Source organism: Oratosquilla oratoria, chromosome 8 (genome assembly GCF_046742065.1).
Source record: "Oratosquilla oratoria isolate Oo_2021 chromosome 8, ASM4674206v1, whole genome shotgun sequence".
Classification (NCBI taxonomy): domain Eukaryota; kingdom Metazoa; phylum Arthropoda; class Malacostraca; order Stomatopoda; family Squillidae; genus Oratosquilla; species Oratosquilla oratoria.
This window is the reverse complement of record NC_134784.1, coordinates 70,872,023-70,891,405: the sequence shown is the minus strand read 5'-3', so window position 1 is coordinate 70,891,405 and position 19,383 is coordinate 70,872,023. Positions and strand designations below refer to the sequence as shown.

Sequence of the window (19,383 nt, the reverse complement as noted above, 5' to 3'; positions counted from 1 at the left end):
TAATCGTTTGAACGATCATCGTTGAGTCGTGAACGATCATCGTTGAACGATAATCGTACCTAGGAAAGATTACATTTAGTTTGGGAATGTAATGTGTGAAGAGGGGGGAGGGGGGCAAGTACAGTGACGAGCAAAAGTTTTGACCAACTAAGAGTTTTTTCATGATTCAAAATAAAAATTCTCTGATAACACTTTTTTCTCTATTCAAGGAAATTAAAATACTACATAGAAAAGTCTATCATGTACGCTAAATACAAAAAATATATATATATCTTGACGTGAAAAGTGTAGCGTGGGTCAAAACTTTTGTCCGTGACTGTACTGTGTCTTGCTACATTGCTTCTGGTCCGGGCCATTGGGCGAGATACACATATGGCCCGTCATCCACTAGGAGCTAAGATGAGAAGGGGGAGAGAGGGTGGTGGATGGGAATGGAATGGGTGGGAGTAGGGACGTGATTTTGACTTGGCTACCTCCCATATAAGGGGGAAAAAGCTTTTGGTATTTCGACAGATCAGTACGTGTATCCAGCCAAGGTTCTTGTATGAAAATTGAATTGGGTTTTTGTCCGTGAAGAAGTAAGTTTTCCCAATTCGGGATAAGTTCATCTGTAAAACTGGAAGTATTGTTGTTCAAGTTATCATTGTGCGATTCATGGTATGGGTTGAGTGTCGGTGGAGGTTGATGGGGGTTGATTGGCTAGATCACCTTCACTGATAGTTCTTTGTTGTCTGAATTTATATACTTATTTATTTATTTTTTATTTATTTGTTTATTTGTCAATTAATTAATTAAGTAATTAATTTATTCATTTATTTATTTATTTATTTATTTTATTTGTCTATTTATTCTTTTATCTTTATCTTTTATCTATCTATTTTTATATTTTTTGGGGGAATATTAGATGGTGTGAGTGGATAAATAGATATCTATGAGTGGGAGGGGAAGGGTGAAGGTTGGGGTGAGAGGGAGGGGGGAGTGTTGAAAGTACAGAAATCTATAAATTTCATCGAAGAATTTATGTTTATTTTTTGTAAATGAATTCAGCGTTTATCCCCAAATGACTGTCATTTAACTTGGGTTAATATTGAATATGAATATTATACTCTTAGTCAAAACCATCCATCATTTGTTTTGTTCTTGGTCTCAGACATGGTATTTCTCATCGATCACAAAGGACTATCACAAAGTAAAAAATATAAAATAAAAGATAGCGTGAGAGAGAGAAAGAGATAGAAAGATAGATAGAGAGAGAGAGAGAGATGGGGGGGAGGGAAAGAGTGAGAGAGAGTGAGAGAGAGAGAGAGAAAGAGAAAAAGAGGGAGAGAGAGAGAAAGAGAAAGAGAGGGAGGAATTTTTCTCTATTTAATGAAAACTCATTAAGATCATCACTGTTATCAATCTAATTAATTTCCCTTTTCATTGTGACATCATCTATGTCTTTTGTGCTTCCTGGAAAATTAAAACTAATTCAATTTTACACGAAATAAATATAAAATAGATTAGAATACAGTTCAGTAAAGTCGTGTAAACAAATTATCTTGACACTTGGGCAGCCCAGCTACTCGAATTTCTTACAAAAACTAGATTCGAAAAGGTTACAAATTTCTTTTTTTTTTTACAGATACTGTCAACCCGAACGGAATCTTAAAAATGTGTTAACTTACAACAGGCTTACACAAATAAAAACAATCAGGCTCCTGTACGTATATACACAATTACACATACACACATATACACGTACACATTGGTAGAGTTCCCGGCTGACACTACGGAGGTCCGGGTTCGAATCCCGCCCAGGGTTTAAATAATTTCAGTATCACTGTGCTGCGGGTTGTTACTCAAGCTCTCGTGGGCGGGGAGTTGGGTGTGTATGTGCGTGTAAGGTCACAGCATTACCCATAGATCGGTCATATACGAGCTCTGAGCTCTCTTCCAGGAGGGAAATAGTTGTCGATCACGAGTCCAACACGTGATCCAAAGACCATGGTAAATTACATAAAACATATACACACTAGTATGTATAGTATGTTCTTTTTTATGCTTCAGCTGCGGCTGGGCGTTATGCAATACTAAACAATACAACGTATTGCACAGTACTATAGACATTATAAGAATAGTATTGACGAATCTATGTAAAGGTCAAGGAAGTTGATCACACCGTTATTAATACATTAATAACAGTGATCACTTAACACCATCGGCAAGTCTGGAAATAACAGTGAATGATTAATCTAATAATAATCTAATAATAATGATAACTATAATAACCATTTATTGATAATTTAATAATTTTATAATCTAATGTCACGATTTTTTCATTTTCATAAAGTGAGAAGCTAATTGACGAACTAAAAGAAATTAAACCTAGAAGACGATTGTTAGACACACTTTTGAGAACTCTACAATACTGCAACCAAAGTAGTTTCTACTGAAACGAAGTAGCACAAAGCAAATATACAAAGGAACACAAAGGAAGAACAAACAACAGCACGCCTACTAGCCCTAACGAGGCTGTTTGTGTTTACTATACTAAGCTACGGTTAAGAAAACGGGGCAACTAGGCGATAGAAGATGAACTAACTCTACTGCTACCACTATCCTCTCCAATTACAATTAATTACCGGGCTGTCAGATCTTTTATTGCAAGGTGATAATATTTCATTTGCGGACTAGAGTCTAAGTATTTATCTAGTCGATTTTTAAATGTTGTTATTGTGTTACTTTCAACGAAACATGCTAGCCAGGTGTGCCGCCACCACTATAATGCCGGATGCGGCCATATTATGTTTGCAAGTTCAGGGAGGTTAATAGAATCACCTGGCGACAACTGCCTGAATTTGATATAACGAACACTGGCTAAGCTGGGTAATTCCCCTTCCCCAGATCGTTTCCTTCCCATGAGGCAATTGGTGTCCCTAAACTGCCACTTGATCCGGTAGAAGCGTTACTAAAGACCTCAACTTTCTTGTAATACATTGAACAACACACACACACACACACACACACACACACACACACACACACACACACACACACACACACACACACACACACACACACACACACACACACACACACACACACACACACACACACACACACACACACACACGACTCGGCGGCGCGGTTGATAGAGTACTGGACTGTCAGCACGGTGGTGCGTCAGCACCTGGTTCGAATCCTGCCCAGGGCCGGAATTGTTTCGGTATCGCTGCGCTTCGGGTCGTTACTCCGACTCTTGTGGGCGGGGAGTTGGGTGTGTGTGTGTGTGTGTGCGCAAGGTCATACCATTACCCATAGATCGGCCATACGAGCTCTGAAATAGCTGTCAATCACGAGTCCAACACGTGATCCAAAGACCAAGGTGAATACACACACACACACACACACACACACACACACACACACACACACACACACACACACACACACACACACACACACACACACACACACATACACACAGGTGCATGCACACGCCCACATATCCCCTGCGCTGCGGGTCGTTACTCCAACTCTCCTGGGCGGGGAGTTAGGGGTGTGTTTGTGTGTGTGTGTGTGTGTGTGTGTAAGGTCACAGCATTACCCATACAACGGTCATATACGAGCTCTGAGTTCTCTTCCGGGAGGGTAATAGATGTCGATCACGAATCCAACACGTGATCCAAAACTATGGTGTATCACATGCGCAAGCACACACACACATACAAACACACTCACTGATGCGCATACACAAGAATCTAACTTAACCTACCCCAACTTTTCCTAGCTTAAACTAACCTAACCTCTCCTAGTCTAACCTAACCTAACCAAACCTAACATTAAATTAAAGTGATCGTCACTGTTGGGGTTATTTGTACTAATAAGTTAATTTCTGGGGTTGTTATTCCTTACAAGCTGATGTGTGGGATAACAACTTATCTTGATATGGCTACTATGGGATTGTTGATCTTTGCAACATCCAGTATTCCCCTTACTTGAATGAAATTGTCTTGCGTCATTCACAATAAAGTAAAATAAGTACCCAACTCGTCCCTTTAGACAACATTTTGTTGGTGATTTATAAACAAATATTGGGAACTTTAATAAATGGTGAAAAATTAATCAACGATTTCGCTTCATGCAAGGCCTCATACGTAAGTACTCCGTATGTTTACGTCCTGTCAGGTTCGTTTGGTACCCTATTTAGTTACATATACGTTAAGAAAAAAATAGTATATTCTTGAAAACTAATTCAATGGAATCTTAGATTTACGAACTAATTGTCTGCTAACACTAGCGAAGACTAGAGCTTCACATGTGGTTCTGGTAATAACTAGATGATTAATAAAACATAGAAGAATCTTTGGCATAAGATAGTTGAAGTACTTTTGAAGTTTATGACGAAGTTGAAGGGAATATTTTTGTAACACAGACCAATAAATAGACAATAGATCAATTGTTTTTCTGGTCATTCGGATATAGTAGAAACATAAACATTTGAGTATTTCTTTATCGCAACTCAGAAATAACAGAGAAGCAGAACACCACAAAACGACAAAAAACACAAATGTATGAGTCAAGACTTATACATATCTGTCTCATTGAAAGGATCATTTCATGAGACAAAAAAGAAACATGTTAGACGTAAAATAATGTGAAGGAAATATAAGAAAAGGTATTTTTAGGGAATCAGGCATCTTGTGAGTTTCAAAGAAACTAAAAGTGTCTGAAACGTCTTCGTTTTTGTTGGCGTCTTCCGTCTTGTAGTAGGACCCACGTCACACTTCTCTGCAGACACAACTGTAAAGTCTTTTTGTCCTTCCAACTCCTCACCCCCACCCTCCTCCTCCTCCTCCTCCTCCTCCACCTCCTACACCCCCTCCTCTGTGGTCAGAAACCAAGAAACATCAGGACAAATTCGGGATTTCAAGAAGAACGAGATTTTTTTTTATGATCCAAGAAGGGAAAATCTCGTTGCCTCATCAAATGGCCTTTGTGATTCATCATTATGGTCCTGGATTACGTGCTAGACTCGTGACCGAGAGCTACTACCCTATAGGATGAGAACTCAGAGGTTACATAATACCCGATCTATGGGATAACTTGTAACCTTGTGTGTGTGTGTGTGTGTGTGTGTGTGTGTGTGTGTGTGTGTGTGTGTGTGTGTGTGTGTGTGTGTGTGTGTGTGTGTGTGTGTGTGTGTGTGTGTGTGTGTGTGTGCGTGTGTGCGTATGTGTGTGCGTGTGTCTACAAATGTGTTTGTGCTTGTGCGTCCCTGTGTGTGTGTGTGACAGTGTGACGTTTTAGGTTAAATTAGGTGAGGTTAGGTCAGATTAGGTTAAGTTATTTTAGGTTAAGCTTTCTAAGGTCATCAACTTCAAATATTTTCTTGTGAAGACAAACAAATCTTAAGTAATGTGGGGTTGCGGATCATTACAACAACATCCCTAGATTCTTCTATTTTTTCACTAAAAAAGTGAACTACTAGTCATCACTAGAATCACTAGTGAAACACTAGTCTTCACTAGTGTTACCAGACAATTGGTTCTTAGATATAAGAACCCATTAAATTCGTTTTCTAGAATTTACTATTTTTTCTTAATATATATTTAAGTACTTCAGTAGGGTAACAAATGGGCCTGACAAAACATAAACATACGTAGTACTTATGTATGAAGCCTTGCGTGAAGCAAAACCGGTGTTTACAAAGGATTACAAAGGCGGAGCATACCGACAGGAGACCTTTTGGTCCATATCTAGGTCGGATGCGAAAAAATCATAATAATGATAAATAAATGAATAATTAAATAAAAATTATAATAATATAAATAATAAATACGATGCATAAATAAATGCATAGGTATAGTTAAATAGTAAACAAACAGGTAAATAATAAATCATAATAAATTGACATATAACTAATAATAGATGAGAATCAAGCAAATAATAATAAACAAACAGACAAATGATAAAACATATAGATAAATAATATAAAGTAAATGATAATCATTACAGCATCATGCTTAGGTGTTTATCTAAATCATATATCTTTCTTTATCATTTGATAAATTCAACAACCCACTCACACGGAGTGGGAAGTGAGAAACCCCATGTTAAGGCAACCCCTGTCAGTTACGGCAAGCCACTGGGTCTCTTAAGCTGACGTTAGGTCGCCTCCCCGCCTGGCCAGGACTGTCGGGAACATAAGAACATAAGAACATAAGAATAAAGGAGACTGCAAAAGACCACAAGGCCTACACTAGGCAGCTCCGTATCCATCACCACCTGTCATCCCCATCCATAAAGTTATCTAATCGGAACCAAAGCAAGAAGCCCGTAGCAGGTCCCGGGAATCGAACTCACAATCACCTGATCCTGAGTTCGACACGGTATCCACTAGACTCATTTGACATTTGGAAAATCTGTATAAGAAAAAAGCAAAAGCAAGTAGCATGCTAGCGAGAAATGCCTAGTGTGCCGCCACCTTTAGTCCCCGTTTTCTGTTTCGTTGTCCTTGACGCTGCTTTCTCCTCTTCGTCTCGCTCACAGATTTTGCTGTCAAGGTGTCCTCGACACAATGCGCTTCGGTTCCTGCTCTCTGATTGGTCCACCGAACTTAACATTTTCCGTTTGATGACGTCATCCATAGGCGCTCCGTCAATCGGAAGAAAAACAAATATTTTTCTTAACCAAAGCCTTATATATATATGTATATATATATATATATATATATATATATATATATATATATGTATATATATATGTATATAAATATGTATATATATATATATATATATACTGTATATATATATTTATATATATATATAGTGTGTGTGTGTGTGTGTGTGTGTGTGTGTGTGTGTGTGTGTGTGTGTGTGTGTGTGTGTGTGTGTGTGTGTGTGTGTGTGTTTATATTATCTTAAATAATTAATATTTTTTTTTTAATTAATTGTGACCGAGAAAAGAGGCGTCAGGTCACCGATGACGTCACAACAAACGAACACAAGAGGAACACAAAGGAAGAACAAACGACAGCAGGCCTACTGGGCCTAACGAGGCTATTTGTGTTTATTAAACTAAGCTACAGTTAAAAAAACAGGGCAGAAGATGAACTAACGCTACTGCTACCACTATCCTATCCAGTTGCAATTAAATGCCGGATTGTCAGATCTTTTATTGCGAGGGATAATATTTTATTTGCGGATCAGATTCCAAATATTTATCTAAGCGATTTTTAAATGTTGTTATTGTGTTACTTTCAACGACATTGGAATGTAACGATTTCCACACATAAACAACCCGGTTAAAGAAGAAGTGCTTACTTTCATTCGAAGAAAATCTTTTGCTAATTACTTTAAAATCGTGACGTCTTCTTGTATTTGATTGGTCTAATAAGAAGTAATCTTTGACTTTGATGTTGTCAAAGCCTTTGAACATTTTAAAAACCTCAATTAAATCTCCTCGCATTCTTCTTTTTGAAAGTGAGAATAAGTTTAGAATTCTAAGTCTTTCTTCATACCGCAGATTTCTCAGCCATGGTATCATTTTAGTCATTCTCCTTCGCACTCTTTCTAGTTTATTAATATCTTTCTGTTAATATGGGGACCAAAATTGTACACAGTATTCGAGATGGTGACGGACCAAGGAATTATAGAGGTAGTAATATTTTTTCTGGTTTATTTTCGAAGATTCCTCCGATGAAGCCAACCAATTCATTTGCTGTTTTAACAACTTCTGAGCAATGTCGACTTGGAATGTTGCCATTCATTTGGTATTGCATGTGATTATTGTTACTTCCAATGTGCATAACTTTACATTTGTTAACGTTAAATTTCATTTGCCACTTGCTAGCCCAGCTTGATAATCTATCTAGATCGGATTGCAGAGTTTCTCTTTGGTGATTGTTACTTTACCTGTAATTTTTGTGTCATCAGCAAATTTTGATACTTTGCAGCGGAGGCCGTCGTCTATATCCTTTACACATATTAAGAACAAAACGGGTCCCAAAACTGATCCTTGTGGTACGCCACTTTTAACGTCGAGCCAGCTAGATGAGGACCCGTTAATTACAACTCTCTGTTTTCGCTCAGAGAGCCAAGCTTTAATCCAGTTGCGGATAGTGCCAGAAATACTGTGCGTTTTTAATTTGTCGAGCAATCGTTTGTGGGGAACTTTATCGAATGCCTTCTGAAAATCTAGATAAATTATATCAACAGATCTACATTCCTCGTATTTGTTAAAGACGTCATGAAAGAAGTCGAGGAGATTAGTTAAACATGAGCGTTTGCTACGGAAGCCATGTTGCGAATCTTTCATAATTTTATTTTTTTCTAAAAATTTCACTACACTGTCGCGGATGATGGTCTCTAGCAGTATATACACATTCGAAGTCAGGCTAATCGGTCTGTAGTTGCCTGGTTGTGATTTGTCCCCTTTCTTGAATATTGGTGTTACGTTAGCACATTTCCAATCTGATGGGACTTTACCAAGTGCTAAAGATTTGTTGAAAAGGATGCACAAGGGTTTACTGATTTGATTTTTCATTTCTCTTAGAATTCTAGGTGAAATTTGGTCAGGTCCCGGGGCTTTATTTATTTTGAGCTTATCAATCACTTGTATGACATCACTTTCGGTAATTATGAATTGAATTAAAACGTTTTGGGACATTTTATGTTCTGGTGGCTGATACACTGAGCAATTCTCGTCTGTGAAGACGGATGCAAAAAATTTATTAAGGATTAAGGCCATCTCATTTTCATCATCCGTATGTTTACCTTCATCGTTATTTAGTGGTCCAATGCCGCAGGTAAGCGTTTTCTTCTTATTCGCATAACTATAGAATTCTTTAGAGTTCAATTTGCTTGTCTCAGCAATATACTCTTCAAGATTTTTCTTACTACGCTTTATCAGTATTTTGGTTTCACGGCAAATTCTGTCTAGTGTTAGTTTATCGTCATTCTGATCTGCTGCTGCAGAATTTAGGTGTTTCTCGATAAAAATATATTCTCATTTGTCCTAGGTGAATATAATGCTGACGTCTATATGTTTGTGTGTGTGTGTGTGTGTGTGTGTGTGTGTGTGTGTGTGTGTGTGTGTGTGTGTGTGTGTGTGTGTGTGTGTGTGTGTGTGTGTGTGTGTGTGAGAGAGAGATTCACCACGGCCTTGGATCACATGTTGGACTCATGATTGACAGCTATTATCTCCCCAGATGAGAGCTGATACCTCATATTTGGCCCGATCTATGGGTAATGCTGTGACCTTACACACACACACACACACACACACACACACACACACACACACACACACACACACACACACACACACACACACACACACACACACACACACACACACACACACACACACACACACACACACACACACACACACACACACACACACACACACACACACACACACACAACTCCTTGCCCACTTGCATTGGAGCGGTTCTGACATTTTTTTCAGCAGTGGGCAAGACTCGAACTCGGATCGCTGAATTAGGGTTCGAGAACGGTATCGCTGCACTGCGGGCGCGCGCGCACGCGCGTGTGTGTGTATTTGTGTGCGTAACATTTAGTACAATGTATACATGTGTGCACGCACACGACCACTGGTGGGCGGGGCGAAATGCGAAGGTCACTTGTCCTCCTACCGGATATCCGGTGGCGTTGATTTAAGCTACCATGTAAGATGGTATGAAAATATACCGATTTTTTATGACATACCATGAGGTGCATCCTACCATAACCTTGTACTGACCTCGAACTAAAAAAATGGTTTAGAAATTTCCAAATTTCGAAAAGTTCTAATATTGGAAATGAAAAATCCAAAATCTAGACAGTTTTAGATTTTCTAATATTCCAGTATGTTTTGTCAAATCGATTTTTGAACCGAATATTAAATATTTCAGACTTTCAGAGTTTGAAAAGAAATCTAATGCTTCAACGTCGGCTTACATTTGCTACAAAGAATAATACTTAAGGGGTTATCACACTGGAATATTTTTCCGCCAACCTCCGATTAATCGGCGGTACCGCCAACCTCCAACACTTTTACCACCATAAAATCACTACGTCAAACTATTTTCTTTCCTCAACAATTTGCATAGAATGTAACTTGATATCCTGAAGGAAAATGATGTTCCTCCAGCATATCAGATTTCTTTCCTCCAACAATCGGAGGAATTTTTTTCCTAGTGCGATAAGCCTTTAACTAAGGTTAAAGGAGCTACCAGAGTTACAAAGGTTTGAAAAGGAGGTTCAGATTTGTACAAAGAGCGTCACACTTTTGCGTTACGTGTAACCTGATGTTACGTGACCGGGGGTGGGGGGAGGGGGAGGGGAGGGCGGGAGGGGTGAAGGGGGAGAGGGGAGGGGGAGAGGAGAGGGGGAGAGGGGAGGGGAGAGGGGGGAGCCTGATCTCTGTCGAGCAGAAGGATAGTTCTGACCAATGGAGCTATCAATTCATTTATTCATCATTTAATAAATTTATTTATTCGTTTATTTAACTATTCATTTACTTATTTATTTATTTTTTATTGATTTATCTTTTTACTTATTTATTTACTTGTTTGTTTATTTATTTATCTACTTATCTATTGGTTTATTTATTTATCTATTCATTCGTTTATTTATTTGTTTATCTATGTATATGTTTATTTTTACCTTAAGATAAGGGAGAGAGAGAGAGAAAGAGAGAGGTTTTTAGGGGAGAAGAAACGTTCATAGGAAAGAGAGCAAAAAAGAGAGTACAGGCACCCATTGTTTGGTTTGTCATAAAAAAAGAGGTCTTTCATCCCCTTCCCGTTTTCTTCAACCTATCAAACTAGAGATGACGTTTTCTGATGTATACTTTAGCGCTTCTGTTACGTCACAAGGGGGCGTGGCTGTCACTACCCTGTGGGCGGGGCTTGTGGCAACACGCCACTTCTGTAGTGTCCCCTTAACACATGTAGCATCTTTGTAAGATAAAATTACTAATCGTGGTCAATCTATTATATGTGCCCGTGGTAATGAAATTGTACAGTATATTGTAAATATTGTTGTCACATACAAGGATAGCCCTTATATTGTAAATAGTATCTATATGTAACATAATTGCGTAACTTGTATAAAGCATTAGAATATTGATTGTATATAGTTTATGTAATGGCGGACGGAAATTGCACCGAGCAGTACACGTCGAGACTGTACAAATTCCAACCAGGCTTAATGACAACCTCATGAGTAGATAGCCAAAAAAAAAAAAAAAAAAAAAAAAAAAAAAAAAAAAAAAAAGTCTGCCCCACATCTACATTAACTCTCACTTTCTTCCATTTCATTCTTTCCTTCCACTAAACCCCCAAGTCCCCCGTCCCCCCCTCCCCCATCTTATCTATCCTGCCCTCTAACTGACAGAAGAGATATAAATTTCATTAATCCTTTTCTTTTGAACGATACTCAATTATCATGATGTTATCATTAACCACATCAGGCTTATTTTCTTATCACCAATCATCTTTTGGGAGCTTGTTACCTCACACGCACTGATGCTTAGCCCCATGGTATCTTCGGGCAAGCCCCCATGCATTCACCCACCCATCCCACTCCGAACGACTCGCGACAGGTTCCAGCCGTGGAATTGGTTGTTGGCGTCCGTTTCTTCGTCTCCTCCTCCATCGAGGTTCCATCTCGAGTAAAGGCGTTATCACACTGGGCTATTTTTCCTTCGACTGTTGGAGCAGATTTGCAGCTTTCGGTAAGAAATCTGATGTACTGAAGGAAAATGACTTTCCTCCAGCATAATATCAAAAATGACATTCTATGTAAATTGTTGAAAAAGCAAAATAGTTTGTCAAAATGATTTCACGGCGGAAATAGTGTTGGAGGTTGGCGGTACCGCCGATTAATCGGAGGTCGGAGGTAGAAAAGCCCAGTGTGACAGTCCCGAAATGAGGCGATCCCATCGTTCCGGCCAATCAATAATATGTGGGAGACTGACTTCTTTGTCATGGAGTCCTGGACTCAACTCCTTGGAGTTACGATGGGAATCGAACTCGCTTCCCACGAACAAAATCACGCCAATAAACATCAATAAATATTTTCTTCGACTAAACTTCACTTCATTTCTAACTTTCTCTCATATTACATCTCATTTCAGTTTATCTCTCATAAAAATAAAAAAAATCCGTTTTTCGAACTTTATGGTTAAGACTACGACCATTTCCCCTAATTTTGGTTGATATAGATGCAAGTCTTGATGTTCAGTTGTCTTGCCACGTTCTTCCGAAGCCACGATACAAACCCTTGTAGGTGTCTCTTAAAAGTACTCAGTGGCAAATAGCCCCCTTTTATACACGACTATCGTTTTATTTTCCAACAAACTTTTCTTTCTCTCTCACATAAAATGATTCCCCCGCGAATGGATGGTCTGTCGTAGGCTGTCCATAAAGGCGTTATCACATTGGGGTGTTTTTCCTTCAACGTCCAATTCATCGAGCAAACCATTCCGTTTAAAAAAAAAAAAAAAAAAAAAAAAAACAGAATGTCATTTGATATGCTGGAAGGAACTTATTATTTTCCTCTAATATATCAGACTCCTTTCCAGGAGCTACGAGATGCAAATCAGCACCAACAGTCGGGGGTAGAAACAGCCCAGTGTGATAACACCTCAGGCTGAGACGCTTCATTCCCATCAGAGACGACCGCCATTGCGGCATCAACAAGAAAGTCAGAAAACGGAGTCCATCTCTGGGTACCTCACACGGTCGTTTGTCACCCACATTTGCTTGCGCTGCCTTCAGAGACGTAATGACATCTAACAAGTGCTTGCTTCTGACCTGTTCCCACGTGTTCACGTGTTTCTTGTTCAAGATTGCATGGAACACACGCCCGTTCCCTCGAGTTTGACATCTGAAGACATTTCGAGTTGCAAATGAAGAAAGACTGGAGAAGGAAAGAGAACCACATTACGTCATGATGTAATCAATCACATTCAACGAATATAGTCACTAGAGAAACGCCATCTCTGAAGGTGATTAAGGTGCGTTTTGATCGGTACGATTATACGTTCAACGGTGATCATTCCGGTACTCAACGATGATCGTCCAACGATTTTTAGAGCATTTATTCTTTGCTTTTAGCGACTCTAGCGGCAGTCGCTCGAAGTAAAACAGTCTCATCATTCAAAAAGCAAAGAATCGGTGCTCTAGACAATCGTTTGAACGATCATCGTTGAGCCATGAACGATCATCGTTGAGCCATGAACGATCATCGTTAGGAGCATATCGTACCTTTAGCCAAGGGGAGGCGGCTTGATCGAAGCAAATATCACCTCTCTAGTATCTATAATAGTAGTAGTTCAGCCTTAATGATCCACTGCAAGACCGGCCTATCCCCAAATGTTATACAAATGGTTGTTGAAAGGTTGTCACATACTACCATGCATACTTTCAACAAACCTGCCCTACCTTAATACCGTGTGATGAAATTCTGTTTTTCTTAGGATATTTCAAATATATATTCACATACATAAAGAATGCTGTCTGCATAGTTTTAGGCATTTTATTTATACTTGAGACAAAATGGTACTTTTTCTTTCAAAGTTTGTCAAAAGTTTGTTTAAAGTTCGTATTACATACCTTACTTAGCATCGCATAGCAAGAGAAGTTTTTAATCAAAATAAATTTATTTTGTTACTGTATTCAATTTTAAATTGATAAATTTCCAATACTGCAGCTATCAAACAAACATTGTTTTCACACACCTTCACCGAACGTTTGGTAAAGTACACAACCAATGATTTCTTTCGAGGGGACGATTATATGTGTGGTGAAAAGTACATGTAATTTTTTGGTATATTCCAGTGAGTGTAGTTGTGAATAAAGTCTGAAATCATTGTAATCAGCTCTATCAATAGTGTTTAGGTGCCAGCATATAGTACATATGCGGCATTGATCTACCCCACATTTGATGTCCTCTGTTGTGGAGTAGGAGGGGCTTGAAAGCCAGAAAGTGTTTTATACTTACCGGGGATCGAACCCGGACCTTCTGCGTTCATAGGTAGGAACGTTACTGTTCCACGTGTGCTATTCTAGAAGTGAGGGATGGTTAACTAGTACCATGCACCACAATGGATAGTTATGGTGAAAAGGTGTAAGACAGGCTCTTCCTGAGACAACTCACCAAACTCCAAATCCAAGAGATCAGGAAGACGAAGAACCTACGCCACGAGGCGAGTAGCTGCGGCCGAAGCCGTCATCTTTGTCATGTGCACTAGAACTGTTGGGGCAGTTACTGCTGGGAATCGGAGAGGAGCGCGGGATTCGAACCCACGACTAAGCGAACGTGAGACCAACAAACTTCGGTTGACTCTACCAACGCACTACAAGAAGAGGTCAGAGGCACAAATGTCCTTGTTGGTGACTTTAGCTTCTGAAGAAGAACGCCCAACACTCGTTCTCCTGAAAATCGTCTTGAAATTTATGTTCCTTGTCGATTCTATAACCTAGATTGAGTGATTTACTATATGTTTTTCATTTCATCATTCTTAATTGATAACAATTAATTAAGAATGATGAAATAAAAAAATACATATCTAATCGTTTGTTCAGGATAGAACACTTTATCGTACAGGATTTCGTTCACTTCTGAAAATATAAGAACCTAGGAATGAAGGACACTTCAAGAGACCATAAGGCCTACACTAGGTAGTTCCATGTCCCTTACCACCAGCCACACTAATCCATAAACTTGTATAATCTCATAAAATAGGATATTTGAAAGAAAATAACGAGATTGTATAACGATATATTGGTATACTGTACAGTAGATAGATAATTACACTCCTAGCGTATTTCAAAACAAGCTACAATGATTATGAACTTTAGTACATCTAACATCAAAATCTTATTACATTCAAAAGCAAACGATAACAATCTAGTGTTCCACAGAAACAGTCATTTGAAATATATTCAAGTACAAAATACTAGACTATTACAAAAGAAAATAATTCAAGATAATTGTTTACATAAATTCCCTAATTTCTTTAAAACTTTTCCTTAACAAGATTCTTCTTTCCTTGTTTTATAATTTTCTTCTTCTTATGCACCAATCTAATTCTTGTGTTTACCCAATCTAATTCTTGTGTTCCCTAACCCACATTTAATTTTCTTAATCTTCTACCTATTTTCTTTGCCATATAAGGACATAAGAATCGAGGAAAATGCAAGAGACCATAAGGCCTACACTAGGCAGTGTGATGTCCCTTACTACCCATACATAAAAGGTCGGAGTCATCGATGAGATAAAGAAGAATATAAGACCATGAGAATGGGGGAGGCTGCAAGAGACTATAGGGCCTACACTATGCACTTCCATGCCCGTTACCATCACCCCTATCCATAAAATCATCTATTTTTCGCTTAAAATAACCAATAGCTCTCATTACAAGGTTATTAATATTCCTTTCGTTAATCACTCTGTTGGAGTCATCAATGAGGTAAAGAATAACAGAAGAAGGGGTGGGGGCAAGACTGCAAGAGACCATAAGGCCTACACTAGGCAGTTCCATGTCCGTTACCACGTATTATTCCTACCCACAATATTACCTCATCTTCTCTTCAAACAACTATTTGTTTCAGCGCTTACTACATGTTTACTAAGTCTATTCCATTGGTTAAACGCTCTATTTGGTGAACCACTTCTTGTCTATCTCCTTCTTGATCTTTCATTTCCTTTTCCTTTTCTCTCTTCTTTCTCCTTTCCAACTTCCACATTCATCATAAGGGGTGATCACACTGGGCTATTTTTGCTCCAACCTCCAATATGTCGACGGTATCACGCACCTCCAGAACTCGCCGTAATATCGCCATGGCAAACATTTTTGCTTTCTCAGCAAATATATATAGAAAGTCATTTTATATGCTGGAGGAAATTATCTTCCTCCAGCATATTATATTCCTTTCCGAAGGCTGCAAGCTGCAAATTTGCTCCAAAAGTTGAAGGAAAAATAGCCCAATGTGATAGCGCTCACCGACATCCAGTTAGCAATTCTTCCTTGCTATTCCGTAATGGTACCGTTACAATGTGACGTTACCGTCACGCTATAACGTCACACCTCTTTTACAATAATGCCACCCATTCGTGAAGTGACTCCGCGTGATTTCTCGTCTAATATTTCCTTCGGGGGCGACTGGAGAACAACCCGTCGAAATTCTCACGATATGCAACTATCTCCGGACTGTTTCGCAGGGTCCTGATGTTCAACACGACAGCACTACATACTCGTCTGAACATTATCATCACCAAGCCGGCTCTAGTCCCGCCCACGGTCTCTCCGGGCAAACTCCCATGCATTCACCCACCCATCCCACTCCGAACGACTCTCCAGCCGCGCACTCTGTTGTTGGCGTCCCTTCCTTCGTCTCCTCCTCCATCGAGGTGACCTTCGTTCTAGGAATATCTATCTATAATAACGGGTAAGATAGATAAGATCCATAGTTATGGTATAGAGGTATTCAAATGGGTTAAGGGATTTAACAAGGTGATGCAGGCAAGGTCATCAAATTAAGACAGCATGGCTGGACTCGTAGGAATGGATCTTAATTGGAGAAATTTAGATTTAAGAGGGAAATATACAAGAAATTTAGATAACTTTGTGGATAAGGATGACAGGTGGTATCCAACATTGAACTCCCTAGTGTAGGCTTTATGGTCTCTTGGAGTCTCCTTTATGTTCTCCTGTTCTTCTTAGACGAATAACGGTACTCGAACTGTTTCGACTCTTGTGTTTTAGGTCCTGTTCACATTGGCAGTTTCAACCGCCGCGGCTCAAATTTCATCGGTTCATTTACAATGTAAGTCAATAGACTCGTTCACACACACACAACCGCGCAGTTTTTCCTTGACTCTGCGGTATCGCCGCGGTTTCCGCGCGGTTCAAACGGCTAGTGTGAACAAGGCCTCAAGTCCAGAGTTCCCTATTTCCCTTCCCTTTATTTTCTAATATCCTTATCTATATATTACCCACAATAACCTTGTAACCCCAATTAGTCCCCAGTTAACCTGTCTTAGCTCAACAGCGTCTGTACGTCTTATTGAATTTTACATATCTAGACCGCAAAAGGAATTTAACGATTACTCTAACCTCTCTAGAACAGATTAATCTATTTACTCACACTCTAAGATATTATCTAATTCAGTCTCACTCTCACTTCTACAGAGAGATGCAGTGCATTTACTAGTAAAGCGAGGAGACATAGATTGGTCCTCAATATTGCGTCCTCAATATTGCGAAGAGGAGACTGTATGAAGGAGTGATTGTGCCAACAGCACTGTATGGGGCAGAAACGTGGAACATAAGAGAAGAAGAGAGAAGGAGTTTGAATGTGTTTGAGATGAGGTGTCTGAGAAGTATGGTGGGGGTTACTAGGCTAGATAGAGTGAGAAATGAGGAGGTGAGGAGGAGAACAGGGGTGAAAAAGGTTTTTGGAGAGAGGGTTGATGAAAGAATATTAGGATGGTTTGGACACATGGAAAGAATGAGTGAAGAAAGACTAGTAAAAGAGGTATGGAAGGCAGATGTGGAGGGAGTGAACATGAGGGGACGTCCTAGAATGAGGTGGATGGATGGGGTGAAGGGGGCGTTGGGGAAGAGGGGAATGTCTGTTGAGGAAGGAAGGGAGAGGACGGAAGACAGAGGTGAGTGGAGAATGGTTGTATATGGATGATGTTGTGACTGCATGAGGAGGAATGGGCGGGGGGGGGTGGGGGGGTGGGGTATTATTGTTTAGTAAATTTTGACGCAGCCCCAAGGGATTTCTCCCCGTCCTCTCCTTATATGCAAAGGGGGACGGAGAGGGGGGGTCGCCGATTAAATGAAGCGGCCTTGCTGTGGATGTACTGTGTCTTGCGACACTGCTTCTGACCCAGGGCGGTGGGCAGGGTTCAGGGATGACCCGTCATCCAGGAGGTGCTCAGATGAGAGGAAGGGTGGGAGGGGTGTGGAGTGTATTTAGGGATGAAATGGGTGGGAGTGTTTTTATGCCTTTCCCTTTGTGGCTACCTCCCTTGGAAGGGGGAAAAAGCCTTGGTATATGTATGTATGTATTAAATCTTCGTCCAAACCTATGGGCATCACAGCAGAAAAAGATCTAGTGATGATGTATAGTGTGGGTATAAGCAATGGACTATGCTTAGACAGTCCCCAAAATCTAGTCCCTTGCTTGGCTGCCTATTTACCCGTTTGCATGACTGACTATTTGTCTGACTGTTTGCCTACTTGCCGGTTAATGTGCCTGCCTGTATGTCTGTCGTCCTTTCTGCTGACTTTTCTGCCTGTGTTTCTGCCTATTTTGTCTGCCTGTTTGCTTGCCTGTGTTTCTGCCTATTTGTCTGCCTGTTTGCTTGCCTGTGTTCATGCCTATTTGTCTGCCTGTCTGCCTGCCTGGTTGTCTGTGTGACTGCAATCTTGCCCTGCTTGTCTGTCTGCCTATTTGTCTATCTGCCAGTATGTGTGCTATCTACCTTGTCTGCCTAAGGTCTGAGACAGTGATCGGTCTGCTCGAAGTAAGCAAGCAAGCGATCCACGAAAGAGCTTCTGCGATCTCCCATGACGCAGTTCGGCCAGAGAGGCGGAACCCTCAGGAACATTGTCCAGGTCTCAGGCACCGATCTGGATCCAAACACTCCACTTAACTTCTCCCTTGAGTCAAAGGTCCCACTTGACTTCGAGTGCCCCCCTTCGATCTCAGCATCCGTCTTTGATGTCTCTGGTGTATTGGCGTCGTTGAGAACGAGCTTCCAGAAGGTGAGATCAAGACAGTGTCCAGCAGTGACTGACGGACCCTCGGTCTCCGAAGAGAAGACTTGGACGGCCGAGATGTCCGGGAAGTGGATAAGCCCTAAGTTCACCTTCCGGTACTTCTTGAGTAGCTCACCTCCACATTTCTGTGACAAGAGAGATGATTTGGGTTAGCGTCGAGACCAACCCACCACCCAGCAACCCTCTGAAGACGTTATCATACTGGGCTATTTTTCCTTCAACCTTGGATTCATCGGTTTGGACACCCACCTCTAGAACTTTTTCCGCCGTAAAATTTACTATGGAAAACTATTCTGTTTTTTTTTTCAACAATTTATGTAGAATGTCATTTGACACACACGCGCGCACACACACACACACACACACACACACACACACACACACACACACACACACACACACACACACACACACACACACACACACACACATACACACACACACACACACACACACACACACACACACACACACACACACACACACACACACACACACACTCACAAACACACACACACACACACACACACACACACACACACACACACACACACACACACACACACACACACACACACACACACACTGACA

At 40.2% G+C, this 19,383-nt stretch overlaps 1 protein-coding gene across 3 annotated transcripts in view; it reads right to left on the bottom strand.

Moving 5' to 3' along the window:
• Positions 1-17,839: 17,839 nt before the first annotated feature.
• Positions 17,840-19,383, bottom strand: part of LOC143027806 (uncharacterized) — a 45,403-nt gene continuing 43,859 nt past the window's right edge. For all 3 annotated transcript variants that reach the window (XM_076189390.1, XM_076189391.1, XM_076189392.1), the window contains exon 20: positions 17,840-18,917. In XM_076189390.1, the coding sequence (XP_076045505.1) occupies positions 18,504-18,917 (414 nt within the window). In that variant the 3' untranslated portion in view covers positions 17,840-18,503. The remainder of the gene's footprint in view (positions 18,918-19,383) is intronic.